Source organism: Euleptes europaea, chromosome 4 (genome assembly GCF_029931775.1).
Source record: "Euleptes europaea isolate rEulEur1 chromosome 4, rEulEur1.hap1, whole genome shotgun sequence".
Lineage (NCBI taxonomy): Eukaryota > Metazoa > Chordata > Lepidosauria > Squamata > Sphaerodactylidae > Euleptes > Euleptes europaea.
Window position 1 is genome coordinate 120786770 of NC_079315.1, and position 22791 is coordinate 120809560.

Here is a 22791-nt window from a genome sequence, read left to right on the forward strand (position 1 = left end):
GTTGCCCTCACCACCCTGTGACAGAATTTCTGAAGCAACATTATTTTAGTCCACACAGCCAATCAGAAGCCCTGTTGGGCAGGAACCAAATCTGGCCTCACCCATTTTCTTCGGATACTTGATGGTCACCAGGGAAGGTGTTGATGGGCCCCATTGTGCCCATGAACACCTTGTTGGGAATCCCTGTGGTGGAGATATCAGACCCTACCTCTGCATTTGTAGTTCCTAAGATCTCTTCATGTTCATTCCAGGTAGGACAATCATGACCATAAGAGCGTGCGGCTTGATTATCTTCAGGAAGCTGCGTGAGGCGGCCTCATCGCCATCTGCCGCCGCCACTGTTGAGAACAATATTGAGTACCTCCTCTTGCAGACATCGTATGGTACTCATCACTGGACTCCTCCAAAAGGTATCCCCTTGGTTTTGACTGGATCTGAGATATTCTTAATAGGCTTGTTCTTGCTGAATTAATTCTTGCTGAATGAAATCTTCTGCCTTTGAAATGATTGACTTGTGAGCAGGCAGACTCTTCATAAGCATTCTGCAACACTTCAGCCAACTTGGAAGGCTTTAAGAGGGGAGTGGACATGTTCATGGAGGAGAGGGGTATCCTTGGCTGCTAGTCAAAATGAATACTAGTCATGATGCATACCTATCCTCTATAGCAGCTGTTCCCAAACTGCTTCACGGAGCACTTGGTGCTCTGCGAAACATCTCCTAGTGCTCCATGAAGAGATTGGAAAGAAAAATACTACTGTCATTTGGTTTAGTATATAGGTGCTAGTTGAAATTTAGTGCTCCATGATGAATTTCTCTTCTGAAAAGTGCTCCATGACTCAAAAAGTTTGGGAACCGCTGCTCTAAAGTATCCGAGGAGCATGCCTATTATCTTGGGTGCTGTGGAGCATGGGCAGGATGCTGCTGCAGTCATCTTGATTGTGGGGTTCCTAGAGGCAGCTGGTTGGCCACTGTGTGAACAGACTGCTGGACTTGATGGGCCTTGGTCTGATCCAGCAGGGCTTTCCTGATGTTCTTATGACCTCTGATCTAGAGTATGTGAAGAATGTTTTATCTTTTGCTGCCTCTGAGGGCCCTTAGATATTTTGAGAGTGAGGGGTGATTTCAGTTCCATGGTAGTATTATCAGCCTGTGACCCCCATAGCATTTTGCTCCCAGAAACCCATTCGTCAAACATGGCACATAGGAGTCGCCAGGCTGCAAATCCTCGAGCAGAATCCTCGAGCAGCTTCTGTGTCCAAATATGTTTCTCAGCTGTGCTTTTCAACATTATTTCTGGCGCCAGCACTTTTCTTAGCCCTCATGTGGTTTGTTGTGTTGATGTTCCTGTTCCGAATATGTTCCTGAGAAAGTAAAGTCTGGCTTTTCTCAGGAAAATCTTAAGGCCAGCTTGAGAGTAGGTTATATTTATACCTGACTCGTAATGGGACCTCTGCAGTAGAAACAAGGGAACAGTGGGAGGGAATTTCATGCTGCCACCAGCATATTCTATGCTTGTCTCTGTCTCTCCCTTCCTGTTTCACACCCAAATTTAGAAAGCAGCAGAATCGTTTATTTTATATCACTGACATGCTTATGTTGTTGTTGAGATAATTTGACTTGATTCATTTCATTTTTAGCCTGTGTTTCTCCTCAAATGGGGACCCAAAACAGCTTACACTGTTTATCCTCACAACAGCCCTGTGAAGTAGGTTAGGCTGAAAGTACGGGGCTGGCTGGCCCAGAGTCTCCCAGCAGATTTCCATGGCAGAGGGGTGATTTGAACCTGGGTCTCCCAGATCCTAGTCTGACACGCTAACCATCATACCACACTACTGGCCAGAATTGTTACTAGCTGGTAAACAATCAATAGCATGAAATAGTTTAAGCCCATGTGTTATGGAGAGCCAGCGTGGTGTAGTGGTTAAGAGCGGTGGACTCTGATCTGGAGAACCAGGTTTGATTCCCCACTCCTCGGCAGATGCTAATCTGAGAGAGGTGGGGCTGAGAGAGTTCGGAGAGAACTGTGACTAGCCCAAGGTCACCCAGCTGGCTTCATGTGTAAGAGTGGGGAAACCAACTCAGTTCACCAGATTAGCATCCGCCACTCATGTGGAGGAGTGGGGACTCAAACCCGGTTCTCCAGATTAGAGTCCGCTGCTTTTAACCACTACACCACACTGGCTCTCAATGCATGCCCCTCTTGAATGAAACATGAAGGCAGCCTCTGCCCCAGATTAATTTTTGTTTCACTGCTATGCAGGGGTCCCTAGGACCACATGGTAAAGCAAAGGACAGAGGCACCCTGTTTGCTTTTCTGAGCCCTGCCTTTTCTCTTTCTGCGTCAGGGCATGTTGATCCAGGAGAAGATGACCTCCAGACGGCCCTCCGGGAGACACAGGAAGAAGCCGGGCTGGACCCCAGTCAGTTCACCATCCTTGAAGGCTTTAAGAAGGAGCTGAACTACACGGTCAGAGGCAAGCCCAAAAGCGTTATCTACTGGCTGGCTGAAATGAAGGACAGCGATGTGGAGGTCAAGCTCTCGTCGGAACACCAGGCCTTCCGCTGGCTGCCCCTCAACGAGGCCTGCGAGCTTTCCGGGTATCAGGACATGCAGGCCACGATCCGAGAGGCTCATCGGTTTCTCTGTTCCCGAACGTGACCGCTCCGCAACGATCAGAGGAGCATTTTAGAGGAAGCTTTGGCTGTTGATTCCGTAAGAATAAACAACGGAATGTCAAAAACGTGCCGTTGTTGTGTCCAGCTGTCTTAGAAGCTTTTGGTGCTTCCATTCCACTAAATTCTCAGAGACAAGCATTTAGCCCAGGGGTCTCCAACGTGGTGCCCAACGACACCTTTCCTAGCACCCGCCACATGCTTTTAGAAAGTGGACAGGGCTAGGTGGCTCTCAAGTCGCAGACAACTTATGGCGATCCTGTAGGTTTTTCAAGGCAAGAGATATTCAGAGGTGATTTGCCATTGCCTGCTTCTGCATAGCAACCCTGGACTTCCCTTGGTGGTCTCCCATCCAAGTACTAGCCAGAGTCGACTCTGTTTAGCTACAGAGATCAGACAAGATCAGGCTAGCCTGGGCCATACTGATCTAAATCCCACAGGCTAAGTGGCCCTATGTTAGGAATGCTCTAGCTTTGGATTTCCAGCATTGAGCACTGGTTGAAGTCAATGACTTATAAAGGAAAGTTCCACCTTTATGACTTGGAACACAGGCAGGATGGTGCTGCTGCAGTCGTCTTGCTTGGGGGCTTCCTAGAGGCACCTGTTTGGCCACTGTGTGAACAGACTGCTGGACTCGATGGGCCTGGGTCTGATCCAGCAGGGCTTTTCTTATGTCCTTACGACACTAAAATTTTGTCGGAGAGATCCAAATAAAGAAAGGCGGGCATGTATGGGACATTAGATCCCCCCTCAAAAGAAACTCCATTCAGTTTTAGACTTTTTATTTTGTACTGCGTCTAAAACAAACTGCATTTCGGTGAAGGCACAGTCTGACTGTGACCACAGGAGGGTGTCAAGCTGAGTTAGTGGGATCCAAAACAAAACTGAACAGCAAAGAGCAGCAATACAGTTTGACACATGCACTGGGAATGTCCACACAGCAGTACCTCTGCCAGGAGACGCTTTCAGGCTGCTGCTCTATCAAGGTGGTATTAATCCTGCAGTGGTTTAAGAAACAACATCTTGTCTTTAAAATCTTGCAGTTTTGGTGCACTTATTTATTTTCATCCTGCTTTTCCCCCCTGTTGGGACTCAAAGTGGCTTAGGAAACCATTCTCCCCTTCTCCATTTTCTCACAACAAACCTGTGAGGAAGGCAAGGCTGAGAATTTGGGATGGGCCCAAGGTCACCCAGCAAACTTCCAGGTATGTGCTATCAAGTAGCACCTGACTTATGGCAATCCTAGCAAGGGGCTTTCAAGGCAAGTGAGAAGCAGAGGTGGTTTGCCGTCGCCTTCCTCTGCAGAGCTGTTCTTGTTGGTCTCCCATCCAAGTACAAACCCTGCGTAGTTTCTGAGATCTGACGATTTGAAAGGCTTTAAGAGGGGAGTGGACATGTTCATGGAGGAGAGGGCTATCCACGGCTATTAGTAAAAATAGACGCTAGTCATGCTGCATACCTATTCTCTCCAGGATCAGAGGAGCATGCCTATTATATGAGGTGCTGTGGAACACAGGCAGGACAATGCTGCTGCAGTCCTCGTTTGTGGGCTTCCTAGAGGCACTTGGTTGGCCACTGTGTGAACAGACTGCTGGACTTGATGGACCTTGGTCTGGTCCAGCAGGGCCTTTCTTATGTTCTTATGAGATCAGGCTACACCATGCTGTCTTCCCTGCCAAGCTTCCATGGCAGAAGTGTGGATTCGAACCCTGGTTGCCCAGGGTGCCAGTCCGCCACTCTATCTGGCTGTCATGAGCCTGCTGGTTCTTCTCTGCCCCATCCCACCTGCTCGTTCCCGGCCACTCCCTCTTGCTCCATTTTATCTCTCCGCTGTAGGCGGAAAGCCTTTCAGGCCAGGATCATCCTGCTGAGAGGTCATCATATTCGCTTGCACAGTCCCTGTTAGCCTCCCGGAAAGAAAAAGTGGCTATGTGAAATCGGCAGCCCATCCCAAGGACTCCTTACCAGCTTACTGAGGCAGGATGGTAAATAAGCCACTTCCCTGGTTACCTGGGGCAAGGGGAGATACCATCCAGGAGACCAGGCAGAGAAGCTTTATGAAAAAACTGGTTTCTTTCCTCCACGTGTCCTGTTTTTGGATCCACCGATGGCTGGCATAGCTGCTCCATTCCTATTTTATGCAGAGGTATTGGTTTCCCCATAACCTCCCAATGCTAGCTGAGCCTTTGGTAGAGAGGGAAGAATCACAAGGACGAAGGCACAACGAAGAAGATGCTGTTAAGGCGCTTGGTGGACCCAGGTCCGCATTTCCAGAGCTTTTATTCTCCTCCTAGGGAGCCTTTACAGCAGGATTTATCGTGCCTGATCAACAGATTAAAAACCAGCCTCATGCCTGATACAAGAACTCCTGCAATTCACAGCAAATACTTTCCTCATGTTAAATTGAGGTGGGACGGTGCCTTCCTGAGGACAGTATCACCTCAGAGTTGCCAGCAAGATGCAGGCAATGTCCCGTGTGCTTTGGGGAAATCTGGGCATTCAGTGACATAAAAGTCTTACATTAGTGTAGCAAACGTGACCGGCCACATTTGTTACTTGCTTTCTCATCAAGGCTGTTAGTCTAAAGAAGGCGACTCCATAGAAGCGGCTTATGCCCCGTTTGCTGATTAAAAGGTCTGGTGGGAAAGGCGGTGCCTCGAAAGCAATAGATTTGTCTCAAGCGATGTTTAGCAGATCGGATAGCTCATGTTGTCAAAGAGGGGGGTGACGGTTCCATCTTTCCATTCGATAAGAATCTCCCCATGCTTCAGAGAAGGGGAGGGAGATGACTGGATGATCTGTGTCTTGTGGCTGGCACTGGGGGTCTTTGAAAAGGGCAGCTGCTCCTCGAAGCTCACCTGGTGGCTTTTCTCTGGGTACCTTTTCAGACTATACAGCATCTTCTTCTTCCTGGTAGGGGAAACACGAGACCTCACCTTGCAGTTTGTAGGATTCTTCTCCCCACACACCTTAATGTAGGCATCGTCTATCCTGCCTTCTTACGGAAGCATTACCCAAGTTGGCATGCAGGTAAGATTAAAAATTAAAGCAGTTTAAACCCCTCAATGCAAATGGGGGGAGGGTCTGAAAACAGCAACAGGGAGCTGTGCAAATTTTTAAAAGGCTTTCAATGCGGGGAGGAGAGCATCTGGTTGGCCACTGTGAACAGACTGCTGGACTTGATGGGCCTTGGTCTGATCCAGCAGGGCTTTTCTTACGTTCTTATTAACAGCACAGACTAAGCACTACAACCCAGAGTAGAAAAGCAGATCAGTGCTGGGTCAGAGAATCAGTTCATCAGATGCCCTTGACAACAGTAGAAGAGTAGGAGTCCAGAAGCACCTTAAAGACTAACAAAATTTCTGGCAGGGCAGGAGCTTTCATGAGCTACAACTCACTTCTTCAGATACAGATAGAATGTGAGTCCATCTAGCCTTAAGTAGAGACGATTTCTCCACGCCTACTATCCCTCAGCATATCACACCTAATCCAATCACGCCTGCTAATGTGGTCACATTTGGTCACATTATGAGAAGACAAGAGTCACTGGAAAAGACAGTCATGCTAGGAAAGGTTGAAGGCAGCAGGAAAAGAGGAAGACCCAACAAGAGATAGACTGACTCAATAAAGGAAGCCACAGACCTCAATTTGCAAGTCCTGAGCAAGGCTGTCAAAGATAGGACTTTTTGGAGGACATTGATTCATAGGGTCGCCATGAGTCGGAAGCGACTTGACGGCACTTAACACACACACAGTGTCATTTACTTTTTACATTTACATTGCCATTCACTTGTCTCTACTTAAGGATAGATGGAATCACATTCTAGCTCTAACTGCAGAAGTGAGCTGTGGCTCAGGAAAGCTCTTACCCTGCAAGAAATGTTAGTCTTTAAGGGGCTACTGGACTCTTGCTCTTTTCTACTGCTAGTGACAGACTACCCATTGTGATCTCCTTGACAATAGGACCGGTTTCTGAGATCTTGAGAAGGCTTAGTGTGTGGAGCCAAGGCAGGGCAGGAAATTCCTAGGCCTGGGGGCCACCCCTGACAAAGCCCTGTCCAGCATGCCGATGTAGGGCACAGAAAACACGGGAACGGCAGATGATGTCAGAGCAGCCTGTTAGAGGGCCGACCACATAAAGTAGAATATAGAGTGTTCAACTGAGCCAATTTGAGGCAGGCACATTTCTATATGGATGGCTCTTTTGGCTGTAAGACAAAAACAGTGTCTCGCTTTGCAGTTGAGCCTGAATGGTGATCTCATACAAGAATGGATGGGAAACAATTTCTGCATGTGTATGGGGCTTTGGCTATAGCTTTTGTCAGTGAGAGCCACCTTGGTACAGTAGTGAGAGTGTCAGACTAGGGTCTGGGAGACTCCAGGTTCAAATCCCCACTCTGCTATGGGAGCTGACCAGGTGACCTTGGGCCAGTGGAACACTCTCAGCCTAAGCCTACATCGAAACATAGAGCTGAAAGGGACCTCAAGGGGTCACCTAGTCCAACCCCCTGCCCAACACAGGAAATTCAGAACTCTCTTTTCTCCCCCACTCCCCCAGTGACCCCTGCTCTATGCTCAGAGGAAGGCAAACAACCTCCATGATTCCTAGCCAATCTGGCGCAGAGGAAATTTCCTTCCTGACCCCAAAATGGTGATCAGCATTGGTGATCTCACTGTCAGAAGTTCTTCCTAATGTTTTGCCTACTTCACAGGGTTGTTGTGAGGGTAAACTGGAGGAAAGGCGAATGATGTAAGCCATTCTGGGTCACCATTGGGGAGAAAGGTGGGGTATAAATGACACAAATAAACCAATAATGTGCCCAGGGCCCCTCAAAACCTGAAACCTGCTCTGAACTGAATACGAAACTCAGTGGTATCTAATGGCAATGGTGGTGTGGTGGCTGTGTACAAAAGCTGTGGAAAGAAATCTTTACTTGAGCTGGCAAAGTTATATATACACAAAGTCACTCGGAGCTGGGTTCAGCCTTGCCGGGATTAACTTTAAAATTTCGAAATAGCATAAATTGCTATGCTTTCTACTGATAGCGGCAAAACAAACTGTACTGGAATATCTGAAGGCAAAACCAACCTTTAACTTAAATATCTGGTACTCCAGGGCCTGGCGAGTGGAATTCAGGGAGAATCCAACATTCAAAATTAAACTGCGGGGGGGAACTATATTCTCAATGGAAAAAATCTTTAAAACATGGGGTCCCTATGAAAAAGATTATTCCAATCCAACAATGTTCCCCCCCCCCAATAGCGTAAATCATTCTTGAAAGATATATTTTGAAATGTATAACAACATTATGTACGCTGCTCTATTTTCTTAGCAGTCAAATTCTTTAATGTTAACTGTGCTGGGTATATGCTGTTGTGCTATAGGGAACATTTAAATATGCATGAAGGAAAATGCGCTTATATTATTTTCTATGTTCTAATAAACTTGAATTTTTTTAAAAGCTTAAATAAATACCTAAGCAAATCCCGAGCCAACCCCGCATCTTACTTGTTGTAGTGGATGTTGAGAGCCAAAATGATCAGTCCCAGTATAAAGGCCAGCGGGCTCAGAACCAGCATCACTGTCTTCCAGTTGTTACCTGACACAGGATTGCATGACATGTCAGCAGGGGGAAGGGCCATGGCTCAATGGTAGAGCATCAGCACAGTGTGCAAAAGGTCCCAGGTTCAATCCCCAGCATTTCTAGTTAACTTGACCTGGGTACCAGGTGATGTGAACAACCTCTGCCTGAGACCCTGGAGAGCTGCTGCCAGTCTGAGTAGACAATATCAACCTTGATGGACCGAGAGTCTGATAAGGCCGCTTCCTGTGTTTGGGAGGGGCTGTGGCTCAGTTGGTAGATTCCTGCTTGGCATGCAGAAGGTCCCAGGTTCAATCCCCGGCATCTCCAGTTAAAAGAACCAGGAAATAGATGATATGAAAGACATTTCTCTGCCTGAGACCCTGGAGAGCTGCTGCCAGTCTGAGTAGACAATACTGACTTTGATGGACCAAGGGTCTGAGTTGGTCTAAGGCAGGTTTGTGTGTTCTTGTGAAGAAACACAGGATTGTATCCTATTCCTGTCCTGCTGATGGAAGAGAATCCTTCCTATTTCTCCTGAAACCTCTTGTGACCCCTGAAAAGGCATTGGGCTCTGGGGGTGGGGGGGAGAAGGCGTCAGACAAAAAGCCATGTAGATTAGGGGGCTTCAGTGAAGAGGGAAATCAAGCAAGATGGCTTCTCTTCTGTCAACGGTCAGGTACAATCCATGATGAATGAGATCCAATTTGCCATCCAGGTTTGAATGCTATTCATGATGCTATAACATCCAAAAGAGGGTAGCTTTGGGTTTTTGCTCAGGGAAGAAGCAGAGGCAATAGAGAACATATAAACTCAGATTAGGAATCACTTCCTCCCATATTTTGGCCTCCCCTGTTGGCTATTCTTTTCCCCACATTGATCATTCCCCACCTGGAATTGCTTGCTCAAAGCAATGACCTTGCACTAAGGCTGGGGAATGGCCCATGCGCTCTGATAATGATTCATAAGATCATAAGAAAAGCCCTGCTGCATCGGACCAGGGCCCATCAAGTCCAGCAGTCTGTTCACACAGTGGCCAACCAGGTGCCTCCAGGAAGCCCCCAAACAAGACAACTGCAGCATCATTATCCTGCCTGTGCTCTGTAGCACCTAATATAATAGGCATGCTCCTCACTGCATCTTCAGGTATCTTTTAAACGAAGCCACGCTGTGCAGGTAAGCACATGATGACCACTGGCGAATCAAGGTTGGTATATCTGCTCTGATTGGCAGTTGCTCTCCAAGGTCTCGGGTAGAAAGGGTCCATTCACATCATTTACAACTGGATCCTTTTAACTGGAGTTGCCAGGATTTGAACCTGGGACCTTTTGCAGGTGAAGCAAATGCTCTTCTGCTGAGCCACAGCCCCTCCCAGGTGGTTGGGAGGGGCAGCATGCCACTTCAGCAATCCTTTCCCACTGGCACCCATTCCTGCCTCTCTGTTCCAACAACCATCTTACCTGGAGATCGGCCTTTCGCAGGCTTCCTTTGTTTACCGCCATGATTCTTATGAGTGTGATTTTCTGGTGGGGAAGGAAATCAGGAGAATGAGACTTGGAAGGAAGGAGGAGGAGGAGGAAGAGGAGTAGTAGCTGGTTTTTATATGCCGACTTCCTCTACCACTTAAGGAAGAACCAAACCAGCTTACAATCACCTTCCCTTCCCCTCCCCACAACAGACACCCTAGGTGGAGCTGAGAGTGTGTGACTAGCCCAAGGTCACCCAGCTGGCTTCATGTGGAGGAGTGGGGAAACCAACCTGGTTCTCCAGATCAGAGTCCACTGCTCCAAACCACTGCTCTTAACCACTACACCTTGCTGGCTCTCTGGGGAAGACAATGGGAAGCATTGCTGTTGACATTCTTTCCTACAAAACTTGCCTCCTCCCACCAGGTGTTCAAGATTCCTTCCTGGAAGCCTGGGATATTGGCCAAATTGTCACAGAGTTCTGCCACTTTACATTGAAAGTGAATGCTTGCTCACGTGAGCCAGTGTTGTGTAGTGGTCAGAGTGTTGGCCTAAGATCTAGGAGAGCCAGGTTCGAATTCCCACTCTGCCGTAGAAGACCTGGGAGACCTTGGGCCAGTCACATAAACCAAGCTTGGGCGATGCCGGGAGTGGCCCTGTTAGGGTTGCCTGGTCCCTCTTTGCCACCAGCGGGAGGTTTTTGGGGCACAGCCTGAGGAGGGCGTGGTTTGGGGAGGGGAGGGACTTCAACGCCATAGAGTCCAATGGCCAAAGGTGGCCATTTTCTCCAGGTGAACTGATCTCTATCGGCTGGAGATCAGTTGTAATAGCAGGAGATCTCCAGCTATTACCTGGAGGTTGGCAATCCTATTGGTGTGTGTTGTGTTTTGACGAACCATAGAATTGTAACCGGAGGGGAAACGTGCAGATTTGTACATCTGCCAAAGATACACAAAAACCTTGTGATCTCTCTTTTTTGTAGAACTCACCCTCTTCTGGTTCCAAGTTCACTTCTTTGCTCACGAGAGTGCTGGTGATGTCAGGCTCCGTTTCCAAAGTGGGGGTGGTTGCAGATTTAGTTGTGGGGTCTTCTGGGAAGGCAGGGGCCTCTGGAGAAGTGATAGTTTTACCTGTGATCGTTTTACCTGGGAAAAATATAAACAGAGATCGTTATGGTCATTTCTTCAGTAGAGGATCAACCTCAAAGTTGACAAAAGGAAATTATTTTTTACGTAGCAAGTGATTAAAATGTGGAATTATCTGCCAGAGAACGTAGTGATAGCCACTGGCACAGATGGCTTTAAAAGGGGATTACAGATTCATGGAAGAGAGGACAATCAGTGATTACTAGCCATGGGGGCTAAATGGAACCTCCATATACAGAGGCAGTCAACCTGTGAATACCAGCGCCAGAAGGCAACTGGTCTGATCCAGGAAGGCTCTTATTTTGTTCTAGAGATGACGTTGCCCAGCTGAGCTTCTGATTGGCTATGCAGCTTAAAATAACATTGTTTTAATGGCAGCCGCCATCACAGAGTGGGTTTTTCCCCTCTCACTTCTCTTCCCCAGTGTATTTTTTAAAATTACACCTCTTCTCCCCTGGATTTGGGCTTCCTCTATGTGGTTGGCTCCACCTCCCGCCGCAACCAATTTGTGGTTGCGCCCCAATGCTGCACCAGAACATGAAAGGTGCCCACAGGTTCGAAATGTTGGCGACCCCTGGTCCTCACCCTCTCAGAAAGGGTTGCCAGTCTCCAGAAGGTAGCTGGAGACCCCTCCCGGGATCACAACTGTAGAGCTCAGTTCCCCTGGAGAAAATGGTTACTTTTAGAGTGGTAGAGTGGTTAAGAGCGGTGGACAGATTCTGACAGCTGGCAGCTGAATCAGAAAGGTGATTTTAGTTACATCTTACAGATAGATGGAAGGTGCTCTGCTCTTCTCCCTTCAAGGACAAGATCAGAGTGACATAGTTAGTTAGCTCTTGAAAGAGCTGACCTTGAGAGAATTCTGTCAGCCTGTTTTAAGGACATTTGCATTACACAGGCTTTTCATTATACAAACCTCTGCAGTGGCTCAGTTTGCATGATGTGTTCAAGCTCTATATGGAATTAATTCTGCACATGTTCACAGAATACCATAATTATGTCAGAGACCGTGACAACTCTAATCTGGTGAACCCGGTTCCCCACTCTTCCACATGAATGGCGGACCGGGTTTGTTTCCCCACTCCTCTGCATGAAGCCTCTGGGTGACCTTGGGCTGGTCATAGTTCTCTCAGAACTCTCTCAGCCCCACCTACCTCCCAGGGTGTCTGCTGTGGGGAAGGGAGGGGAAGGTGATTGTAAGCGGGTTTGATTCTCCTTAAAAGGCAGAGAAAATTGGCATATAAAAACCAACTCTTCTTCTGCTAGATTCTATGACATTATACACCACTGACATCCCTCCCCTCCCCAAACTCCACCCTCCCCAGGCGCCACCCCCAAAATCTCCATGAATTTCCCAGCCCAGACCTTGCAACTAGGGTTGCCAACCTCCAGGTAGTAACTGGAGATCTCCTGCTATTACAACTGATCTCCAACTGATAGAGATCAGTTCCCCTGGAGAAAATGGCTGCTTTGCCAATTGGACTCTATGGCATTGAAGTCCCTCCCCTCCCCAACCCCCCCCTCCTCAGGCTCTGCCCCAGAAACCTCCCGTTGGTGGCAAGGAGGGACCTGGCAACCCTATTTGCAACCCTACAGAAGAGGAACCCAAGCTGGCCACTTTCAAGGGCCTAGGCAGTGTCTGCCTGCTTCCTCTTCTCTCTTACTTTGAGGAACCCACTCCCAGGGGACTGCGGGCTGCTCCGTTGGGTAGCTGAGCCGTTGGGCGACAGCCAGGCCCGCGCTGCAAATGATCTCATCCACCCAGGTCTTCCACCGGCTGAACTTGTCCTTCTCCCTGGAGAGGAACGCCTTGCGTCCTCCTTGCTTCATGCTCAGGTGCAAACCCAGGCCCTGCAAGGTCAGGTGACCCTTCTTGCTGCACACCCAGGACTGGTGCCCGGGGTGCCCGCAGGGCTCGAGCTGAGCGGATGCAAACTCTTCAGGCTTGTGGACGGTCAAGCACTGCCTGGTTTTCAGGCTGACGATGGCCCGGGAGGCCACATCCCAACTCCACTGGAACTGCGGGGAGCGAGGATTGCAGTCTGAGAGGCCAATTTTTTCCACTTCGAGGGGGGAGACGTGGATACACTTATCCAGGCGGACGTTCTTGATAAGGAAGCCTTCCCCGCTGCACGCTATGAGGAAGATAATGCAGTGGGTTACATGGATTATTGTCATGATGGTAAGATTGCCAACCTCCAGGTACTAGTTGTAGATCTCCTACTATTACAACCGATCTCCAGCCGATAGAGATCAGTTCCCCTGGAGAAAATGGCCACCTTTGGCAATTGGACTCTATGGCGTTGAAGTCCCTCCCCTCCCCAAACCATGCCCTCCTCAAGCTATACCCCAAAAACCTCCCACCGAGGGCCTGGCAACCGTAGATTGGAAACTTAACTGCTTGGTTTTGGGGGAAAGAACATGCTCCAGATATCCATAAATGGCGTAGGAAAAGATGGTACATGTTGTTTATGAAAAAGATTACAGCTGTTCAGTATCTAAAGGATAAGAGCAGCTATAGGCCAGAAAGGTTTACCGAACACCAGTATCCACTTATTAGTTATTGGAATCGAATGCATTGATTAAACCATGTTCAGCGAGAGATTTTGCCTTGTGTTTAGTATAGGTTATAGACTTCGTGTCAGGTTTATTCCTTATTGTCATTGGAATTTGATGCTCGTAAATATTTACATAGTTTGTATGTTTGTAAATTTGGGAGGGAAGGCGGCATGGTATAGCCTGATCTCATCGAATCTCAGAAGCCAAGCAGGGTTGGTACTTGGAAGGGAGACCTCCAAGGAAGACTTTGCAGAGGCAGTTAATGGCAAATCACCTCTGCTTCTCGCTTGCCTTGAAAGCCCCTTGCTGGGGTTGCTATAAGTCGGTTGTGGCTTGACACGCTTCTGCACATACGTATATGTGTAAATTTATATACCGTATGTTTGCACAATGAAAATGGTAAAAACCTTTATATTGAATATCATTTGCTTTATTGGAAGCCTAAAATTTGTTTCCCTGATTTGTAGTGACCAGTGGTCACAAGTGTGCTATAATACATAGGGGTGTATGTGAAACACTTGGGCCCATATGGAATTTCCTGTCTGCTCCTAGAACAATACCTTGAAGTAGGCATCAAAGAATCATAGAGTTAGAAGGTGCCATAGAGTGTGAGAGTCCCCAACCTAGCTGGGCAAACTTCGCCAAATCAATTGCTCAGACTTGGATGCAGAAACAAAAGATTTATTGAAGGCTTCAGGTAGAGAAGACAGGCTCATGGATACAAAGTTGCGAGTGACTAGCTTATCGGGGTTACAGTATTTATCTACTACAGGGCACGAAGGTTCACACGCATGGGAGGCATGGGAGGTTACCAGGCAAACCGGTGCAGCATAAAACATCAAACAGTCCCAGAGAGACAGTGAGGGCTATCTGCATTTCAAGGCCGGACTCGGCCCGAGGGAGTGAAGGCAGAAAGCACAGCAGGGGAGGAGAGGTGGCACCTGGGCAAGAAGGACGAGGCGGGGGACTCAGGAAGATACACAGAGGTGCGAACTGCTTGTACGAGTTCAAAGGGGTAGAGATAGAAACAGATAAGAGCCAAAACCAGATGGCCCTCACATTCTGCCCCCCTTAAGGCCCCCCTCCCGCGAGTTCGGGAGGTCGAGGCTTCTCGGGGTAAGCGCAATGGAATTCGTGTACGAGCCGGGGAGCGGCCATATGGGGGGCTGCAACCCATTCATCGTGCGCAGCGCCTAGATGTTTCCACCGTACAAAGTAAAACAGTTTTCCCTTTTTCCACTTGGAATCCAAGACCTTGGATACTTCCATGTGGGTATCCCCTCCCACAACAGTGGGCACTTCTGGCTTGGACGGGGGGTGGAACTGGGGAGCGGAGACGAACGGTTTGAGCAGACTGATGTGAAAAACGGGGTGTACCCCACGAAGAGTTTTGGGAAGATCCAGCTCCGCAGTTACCTCGTTTATCACCCGGGTAATGGGGAAGGGGCCCACATAACGGTCACTGAGTTTTTTACAGGGTCGGAGGGAACGCAGATTTTTCGTGGAAAGATAAACCTGTTCTCCCACTCGGAGCTCCCATCCCTGTGACCGGTGTTTGTCAGCCTGTTCCTTGTATTTCCGCTTGGCCCGTTCAAGGTTCTTCTGTAGCCAGGGCCAAGTGGAACTGACCGCCTGTACCCATTCCTGCATCTCGGGCACTGCCTCGAGTTCGGGGGAAACGGGGGCGGCACCGAAAGGGCCGAAATCGGTTCCGTATACCACACGGAACGGACTAAACCCCGTGGAGGAGTGGGGGGCGTTGTTGTATGCGTATTCGGCGAAGGGTAACAGGTCCACCCAGTCATCCTGATGGTAATTGACATAACATCGGAGGTAGCACTCGACCACGGCATTCACCCGTTCGGTTTGGCCATCAGTTTGCGGGTGGTAGGCAGACGAGAGACCCTGTTCCCCCACCCCCATAAGCTTCAGGAAGGCCCGCCAGAATTTGGCAACGAACTGGGCCCCTCTGTCGGAGAGGACCTTCCTCGGGATCGAGTGAAGCCTGAGGACATGGGTGACAAACATTTTGGCCAACCCCTGCGCCGACGGGAGTCCAGCGCAGGGGACAAAGTGGACCTGCTTGGAGAAGAGGTCTGTAACAACCCACAGTACGGTTTTGCCCCTGCTGGGGGGTAGATCGGTGACGAAATCCATGGCGATCACCTCCCATGGCCGGGTGGGGATCTCCAGAGGTTTCAGAAGCCCTGGGGTTTTGCCCCCCCTGTTTTTGGCAGTGGCGCATATGGGACAACTGCGAACGTACAATTCTACATCCCCTCTCATGCCCGGCCACCAGAACTGCCGCCGTACCAAATGCAACGTCTTGACAAACCCAAAGTGACCGGCCAGCTTGGCTCCGTGGACCAGTCCCAAAACCTCCTTGCGAAGAGAGGCTGGGACATAGAGTTTTCCTTCCTGCACCCACCAGGACTCTTGCTGTTCCATACCGGAAGGGAGCGTCTGCTGCTCCGCTTCCTGTAGGGACGCTTCCCGGAGGCGTTGCTGGAAAGCCTCCGGGATTCCCTTGAGCGAGGGACTACTGGGGCGGCGGGTTTGAGACCGGGTGGAGACCGCCAAACCCGGGATCTCTCCCCTTTGCTCAGGAGTGAACAGAGAGTCCACAGGCCGGTCAAAATCGTTGCGGTACTGGGGCAGTCGGGATAGAGCATCCGCTAGGGCTTTTTCCTTGCCGGGCACGTGTTTGAGGGTGAACCGAAATTTGGCAAAGAATTGGGCCCAACGTATTTGCTTGGCGTTGAGCTTTCTAGCCCCTTTGAGAGCCTCCAGATTCTTGTGATCAGTACACACTTCAAACGGGAATTCTGCTCCCTCTAGAAAATGCCTCCACACAGTGAGGGCGTGCTTAACTGCCGCGGCTTCTTTCTCCCAGATGGCCCAGTTGATTTCGGACTGGGTAAACTTCTTGGAGAAATAGGCGCATGGCTTTAAAGCGCCACTTTCGTCCCGCTGCAGGAGGGCCCCTCCCATAGCTACATCGGATGCGTCTACCTGGACCACGAACGGTTTGGTGCAGTCCGGGTGGGCCAGAACCGGTTCGGACGAGAAGAGTAGCTTCAAGTCCTCGAAAGCCTGCTGGCAGGGAGGGGACCATTGCAGTCGGGCCGAAGGCAAGGCGGCATTGGCACCCTTTCCCTTAGTGCGCAAAAGGGAAGTGAGAGGAAGAGCCACTTGCGCAAAGTTGGGAATGAAATTGCGGTAGAAGTTGGCGAACCCCAGGAACTGCTGCAGTTGCTTGCGCGTAGTAGGGGGTTCCCAATCTCGCACAGCCTGAACCTTTCCGGGGTCCATTTCCAACCCCTGGTGGGAGATTACATAGCCTAGAAAGGTAATGGAAGGCTGGTGGAATTCACACTTAGACACTTTGGCATATAACTTGTGATCCCGTAACCGCTGGAGGACCTCCCGTACCAGACGGACATGCTCTTCCATGGTTTCAGAATAAATGAGTATATCGTCCAAAAATACCACCACCCCCCGAAACAATAAATCATGTAACACTTCATTGATTAACTGCATGAACACACTCGGAGCCCCAGAAAGTCCGAACGGCATGACTAAATACTCAAACATGCCAAAACAGCTCGAAAAAGCCGTTTTTGGCTCGTCCCCCTCCTTTATGCGGATGCGGTGATAGGCTTCCACTAAATCCAGTTTGGTGAAAATCCGGCCCTCCTTCAATTGTGCTAGCAGGTCTGGAATGAGAGGGAGGGGGTAAGCGTTAGACTGCGTGACAGCGTTGAGCCTTCGAAAGTCAATACACAGTCTTAAGTCACCCGTTTTCTTTTTGACAAAAAAGGCGGGGGCGGAGTACGGAGCTTTGGAGGGGCGGATGAAGCCCCTCGCCAAGTTAGTGTCCAAATAGTCCCGCAACACTGCCTTTTCACTGGGGCTCATGGGGTACACCTTTCCCTTGGATAACTTGCCGTCTCCAACTATTTCAATCGCACAGTCGGTCTCCCGGTGCGGTGGCAGTTCGTCACACTCCCGCACATCAAATACATCCGAATATTGGGAGTATTCCGAGGGTAGGTTGGGGGTATTGGAAACGGGTCCTGGGGAACCCACTAGGGCGGCCGCCGGGGTCCCGGTCATGCGGTCCCTGTCATGCATGGCGCAGGGATCCTCTGGGAAGGTAAGGGTCCGCTTGACCCAATCAATGGAAGGGTTGTGGCCCCGTAGCCAGTTCATTCCCAGTACTACGGGGGCAACTATGGGGGCAATGGTAAAGTACAGCTGTTCCCAATGCTCCCCTACAGTCATGACTATCGCGGTAGTCCGGTGAGTGACAGGCCCCTTTTTAAAGTCACTCCCGTCCATCTGGGAGAAGCGGAGGGGACCCGGGAGGCGCTTGCGGCGGACTTGTAATTTCCGGGCCGCCTCCTCACTAATCAAAGTGCGGGCGCACCCCGAGTCCATGAGCGCGGGGAATTCTAAAACTGGGCCCCCCTTGGGTAGTGAGAGGTGAACCCGGATATAAACATTATCTTCCTGGGCGCTTACCATCGGTGGAGCTCCTTGCACAGGGGACGGTGCGGTCTGCTGAGGAGCCCCCTTTACAGCAGACCGACGGCGTTTTTTGCCGGCACATCCCACTCTTCCTCCTCGCTGGACGAGGGGGACGAGGTATTTGTAATCCGTGACTCGGCAGAGTCAGAGGTTGCACTGGCAATCCGGGGTCCCGATGGACCGGTCGAACTGGCGATCCCATCCAGGGCGTGCGCGTGTAGTGCCGAGGGAGTGCTCCGTCGTCCTGGAGCGTTGCTTCGGCGTCGCGGCTGACCCTCTGCGGGGGCTTTCTCGGGTTCGCTCGGGACGGGACGAATGGAAGCCGGGCGTCCGGAGCGGGATGGGCATTGGGAGGCGAAGTGACCCTTTCCTCCGCAAACCAGGCACACCCCTGCCTCGAAGCGCTTGCGGCGCTCCGCTGGCGTGGGGCCGCCGCCGCCTGGGGTGCGAGGGTCACGGATCCCACTTGCCTTGTCTCCTCTCGGTTTAAAGTCGCGGCCGGATCGTTGCTTGGACAAGTTTAGGAGCTGCTTCCTATTTTCGATATCGGCGGCGTGACGCACCCAACCCTCAACGTCCGGGGGGTTACCTTGCATAAAGGCCCAATGCTGCAGGTCCGGGTTTAGGCCCTCCCTGAACAACTGCACCCGGGTAGCCTCGCTCCAGTCCAGAATCCGACTCGATAAGGACTGGAACTCGCTCGCATACTGCGCCACCGACTTGGTCCCTTGGCGCAGTTGCATCAGAGCGGCTTTGGCCCGCTCCCCCAGATTCGGGTCCTCAAACCGGTTACGGAGTGCGATCATAAAGTCATCCAAACTCCGTAGCACAGGGGAGCGGAGCTCGTACTGTAACACCATCCACGCGGCCGCTTCGCCTTGCAGGAGGGAGGCCACATACTGGACCTGGGACTCTTCGGAGGTAAAGGTCCGGCCCTGCTCCCGCATAAAAATGTCCACTTGGACCATGAAAAAGGTCAACTGGTCCCCCGACCCATCATACGTGATCTTCAGGTCCCGGCGGGCCGGGGTGCTGGGAGGAGGTGCGGGGGGAGCCGCCGGTGTCCCATCCGGAGGGTTACCCGGCGGGGGCTGTACCTTCAGCGCGTCCATGGCCGCGGCCATCACAAGTTGCATGGCATCTATGCGCTCCACCATCGCTTGGCGTTCCTCCTGCCACTGTCTCCGCTCCTCATCCATCAGAGCGTCCCGACGGGCGGGGTCGTCCTCGAACCCCGTACCAGTTAAGGCCAAGCGGCGGTGCTTAGCCTCAGTCCGGGAAAGCGACCAACCTTTCGGCGAATCCAGCCAAGTGTTAAAAGTGGTCTTGGGACGTGTGCCCGGTCCCGGGCCTGGGCGGGGCGCACCTGGCACCTTCTGGTCCGGTCTGTCCTTCGGGGCCGGCTTGTCCGGTGCTTCCGTCCGGCGAGGCCGGAGGGGTAGTTTTGTCCTCGTCGCCTGACATAGCTGTCCCGTAGGGTACAGATGCAGAACGAAGAGGCAAAGACTCGCAACTTAATGTGAGAGTCCCCAACCTAGCTGGGCAAACTTCGCCAAATCAATTGCTCAGACTTGGATGCAGAAACAAAAGATTTATTGAAGGCTTCAGGTAGAGAAGACAGGCTCATGGATACAAAGTTGCGAGTGACTAGCTTATCGGGGTTACAGTATTTATCTACTACAGGGCACGAAGGTTCACACGCATGGGAGGCATGGGAGGTTACCAGGCAAACCGGTGCAGCATAAAACATCAAACAGTCCCAGAGAGACAGTGAGGGCTATCTGCATTTCAAGGCCGGACTCGGCCCGAGGGAGTGAAGGCAGAAAGCACAGCAGGGGAGGAGAGGTGGCACCTGGGCAAGAAGGACGAGGCGGGGGACTCAGGAAGATACACAGAGGTGCGAACTGCTTGTACGAGTTCAAAGGGGTAGAGATAGAAACAGATAAGAGCCAAAACCAGATGGCCCTCACATAGAGGCCATCTAGTCCAACCCCCTGCTCAATGCAGGATCAGCCTAGAGCAGCCCTGACAAGTTTTTGTCCAGACTTCCAGTGAGGGGGAGCTCACCACCTCCCTAGGAAGCTGATTCCAGTGCCAAACAACTCTTACTGTAAAAAAAATAAAATCCCTAATATCCAGCCGGTACCTTTCCACCTGCAATTTAAACTCATTCTTCCGAGTCCTCTCCTTTGCTGCCAACAGGAACAGCTCCCTGCCCTCCTCTAAGGGACAGCCTTTCAAATGGTTAAACCCCTTAAACCCCTCTTCTCCAGACTAAACATTCCCAACTCCTTCAGCCAGTATCCCTGCAGGACCCCTCTCTAACAAACAGCAGAGTGGAAAAGAGAGACAATAGATTAAAGGCTTCAAGGAAATTCCAGATGCCTGATATGCATCCTATCTAAATAATGCTTGCTTCTGGATTCAGAAGGAAACAGAGCATTTTGGAGCAATGTTTCAACCGCCTGCTAAAATAAGATAAAAACAAGCAAAAAAACTGAATCCAGCACCAGCTTCCCCACAGTTTTGCCAAATCTATTGGCCCAGTCCTAAAAGGATTTGGAATGGGTCCACCTAGGGTTGCCAATCTCCAGGTTGGGCCTGAAGTTCTCCTAGAATTACAACGGATCTCCAGGCTGCAGAGATCAGTTCTTCTATAGAAATGGCAAATTTGGGGGAGGATCTATGGCATTTCACCCCACTGAGGTCCCTCTCCTCCCGAAACCTTGCCCTCCTCAGTCTCCTCCCCCCAAAAAAATATCCAGGGGTTTTCCATTCTGGAGTTGCCAACCCTAGGTCCATGAGATTTCCTTTAATACCACAAAGGTGACAGTTGATTAAGTTGACGATTCATGAATGGCAGGAGATGTTTCTCCTAGAATCATGGAGCTCGAAGGGACCACCAGGGTCATCTAGTCCAACCTCCTGCATAATGCAGGAAATTCCAAACTACCTCCCCACCACACCCCCAGTGACCCCTACTCCATGCCCAGAAGATGGCCAAGATGCCTTCCCACTCATCATCTGCCTAAGGTTATAGAATCAGCATTGCTGACAGATGGCCATCTAGCCTCTGCTTCAAAACCTCCAGGGAAGGAGAGCCCACCACCTCCTGAGGAAGCCTGTTCCACCGAGGAACCGCTCTAACTGCTAGAAATGGCTGGAAATCTCTCTCCAGCGACTGGAATGGGATGCTCATTGGGGATTGGGAAGGGGGCAGAGGGTGCTGTTTCAGCATAGATAAAGAGAGACAAAGAGAGCTTCCGGAGCTTCAAATTGGCTCGAGCACCGTGATTTGTGGGCAGCCTTCCAGCGTTCATAACACAGCATAAATTCAACCTAGGTTGTCCACTAAGGTCCACTCCACACCAGCTCTGTCCTGTAAGCAGACATATTTACAATTTGCAAAACTTTTGCGGCTCCCGGACTTCCTCCACTGGTCCCCCTGCTTTGTGGATTCTCTTTAAAGGGCACCGTGCTGTGGGCGCAGGCCTGGATCGCTGGGACAACCAGGTTGACCGCAGAATCGATGCAGAAACAGGCCACAAAGGCAGACTGCAGCTCTTTCCATGCAAAGAAGCTGGAGGGCTTTTTTTTTTGTGTTTTTTGTTCTTATCAACAGGGAGGGGAGAAAAGGAAAGAAAAAAATGAGTGAAAACAAGCTTACCCGGCAGCCAGTGCAAGAGGAGCATCCAAACCGGGCTCCCTTTGAAAAGCGTCATTGTCTCCCGGCAAAGAAAGAGAAGAAAAGTCCTTCTGGGAGAGTGGAAGCGGATGCTTTCGTTTCTTTTAACCCCAAAGCTGGGGAAAGTGGAGAAGGGGATCCTAACAGCGAAACCTGTAACTGAAGAAAATAATGTCTGAGGTTTTGCATTTTCCTTTTTACAAGCAGGGACTCCAGAAAACCTCTGGAAAAGGACGCTCGCGCTGGGGGCTGTCAGGCTCTCAGCAACTGGGAAAGCGACACCTTTTCTCGCAATGCTGAAAGAAAAGGCGAACCTCTGGGCATCACAGAGTTCTTCGTCAGGCGGACGAAGGGGGGAAGCTAAATATGAATGTGAGGGGGAGGGGTAAAGATAACACTCCAGTGCAGGAAAGGAAAGGAAAAAAATACCCAAAATATTGAAATTATCAAATATTATTACAAATATTATTTGTAGCTACAGCTGATTGGAACAAGGTCACAGCTGTTAAACTGCTTTGAAACTGCAGCATAATTTTGTTTTAAATCCACATTTTGAGGCTAGTGATATTACTTTGGTAATTGCAGTGTCTTGATTTAAAACATGTTTTGTAACCATTGTTTCACATGGTAATAGTGTGAAGCCTAAACAATATATGTGATTTGTATTACTTTACACGCTTATGTTAATTTGTAAGCATCATGTTATATTTGATAATTTCAATATTTGGGGTATTTTTTTGCTTTGCTTTTGTGCATTGGACCAAGAGGGGAGGCAGACCCCCTTCCTTACCTTCCTTCTGCAGCAGCAGCTGCTTCCCAGATCCTGATGGATGTGGAAGTCCGGCGCGGAGCAGGCAAGGGTTGCTGGCAGAAGCTGGGATGTCTGAACGGTGCTGCCGCCAAGCAGGGAATGCTAAGAACTTGAGCGGCTGGCTGGCAGGGGGGGGGGCACCGCTTGGTGTTGGAGGAAGGCCAAGACAAGCATCTCGAGCTACAAAGGAAACGAGGAAGAGGAGGAGAGGCTGTGGCTCAGTGGAAGAGCCTTGGCTTTGAGTGTAGAAGGTCCCCAGTTCAATCCCCAGCATCTCTAGTAGGGTTGAGAGCCAGCGTGGCATAGTGGTTAAGAGCGGTGGTTTGAAGCGGTACAGTC

At 50.3% G+C, this 22791-nt stretch overlaps 1 protein-coding gene and 1 non-coding gene across 2 annotated transcripts; one reads left to right on the top strand and one right to left on the bottom strand.

Moving 5' to 3' along the window:
- Positions 1-262: 262 nt before the first annotated feature.
- On the top strand, positions 263-2660 carry NUDT2 (nudix hydrolase 2). Its single transcript, XM_056849090.1, has 2 exons — positions 263-410; positions 2347-2660. Exons 1-2 carry the CDS (start codon positions 263-265, stop codon positions 2658-2660), a joined length of 462 nt encoding a protein of 153 aa, XP_056705068.1.
- A 6893-nt stretch (positions 2661-9553) lies between these two features.
- On the bottom strand, positions 9554-9625 carry TRNAV-CAC (transfer RNA valine (anticodon CAC)). Its single transcript has one exon. It is a non-coding gene; the product is annotated as a tRNA-Val (tRNA).
- Positions 9626-22791: the final 13166 nt, after the last annotated feature.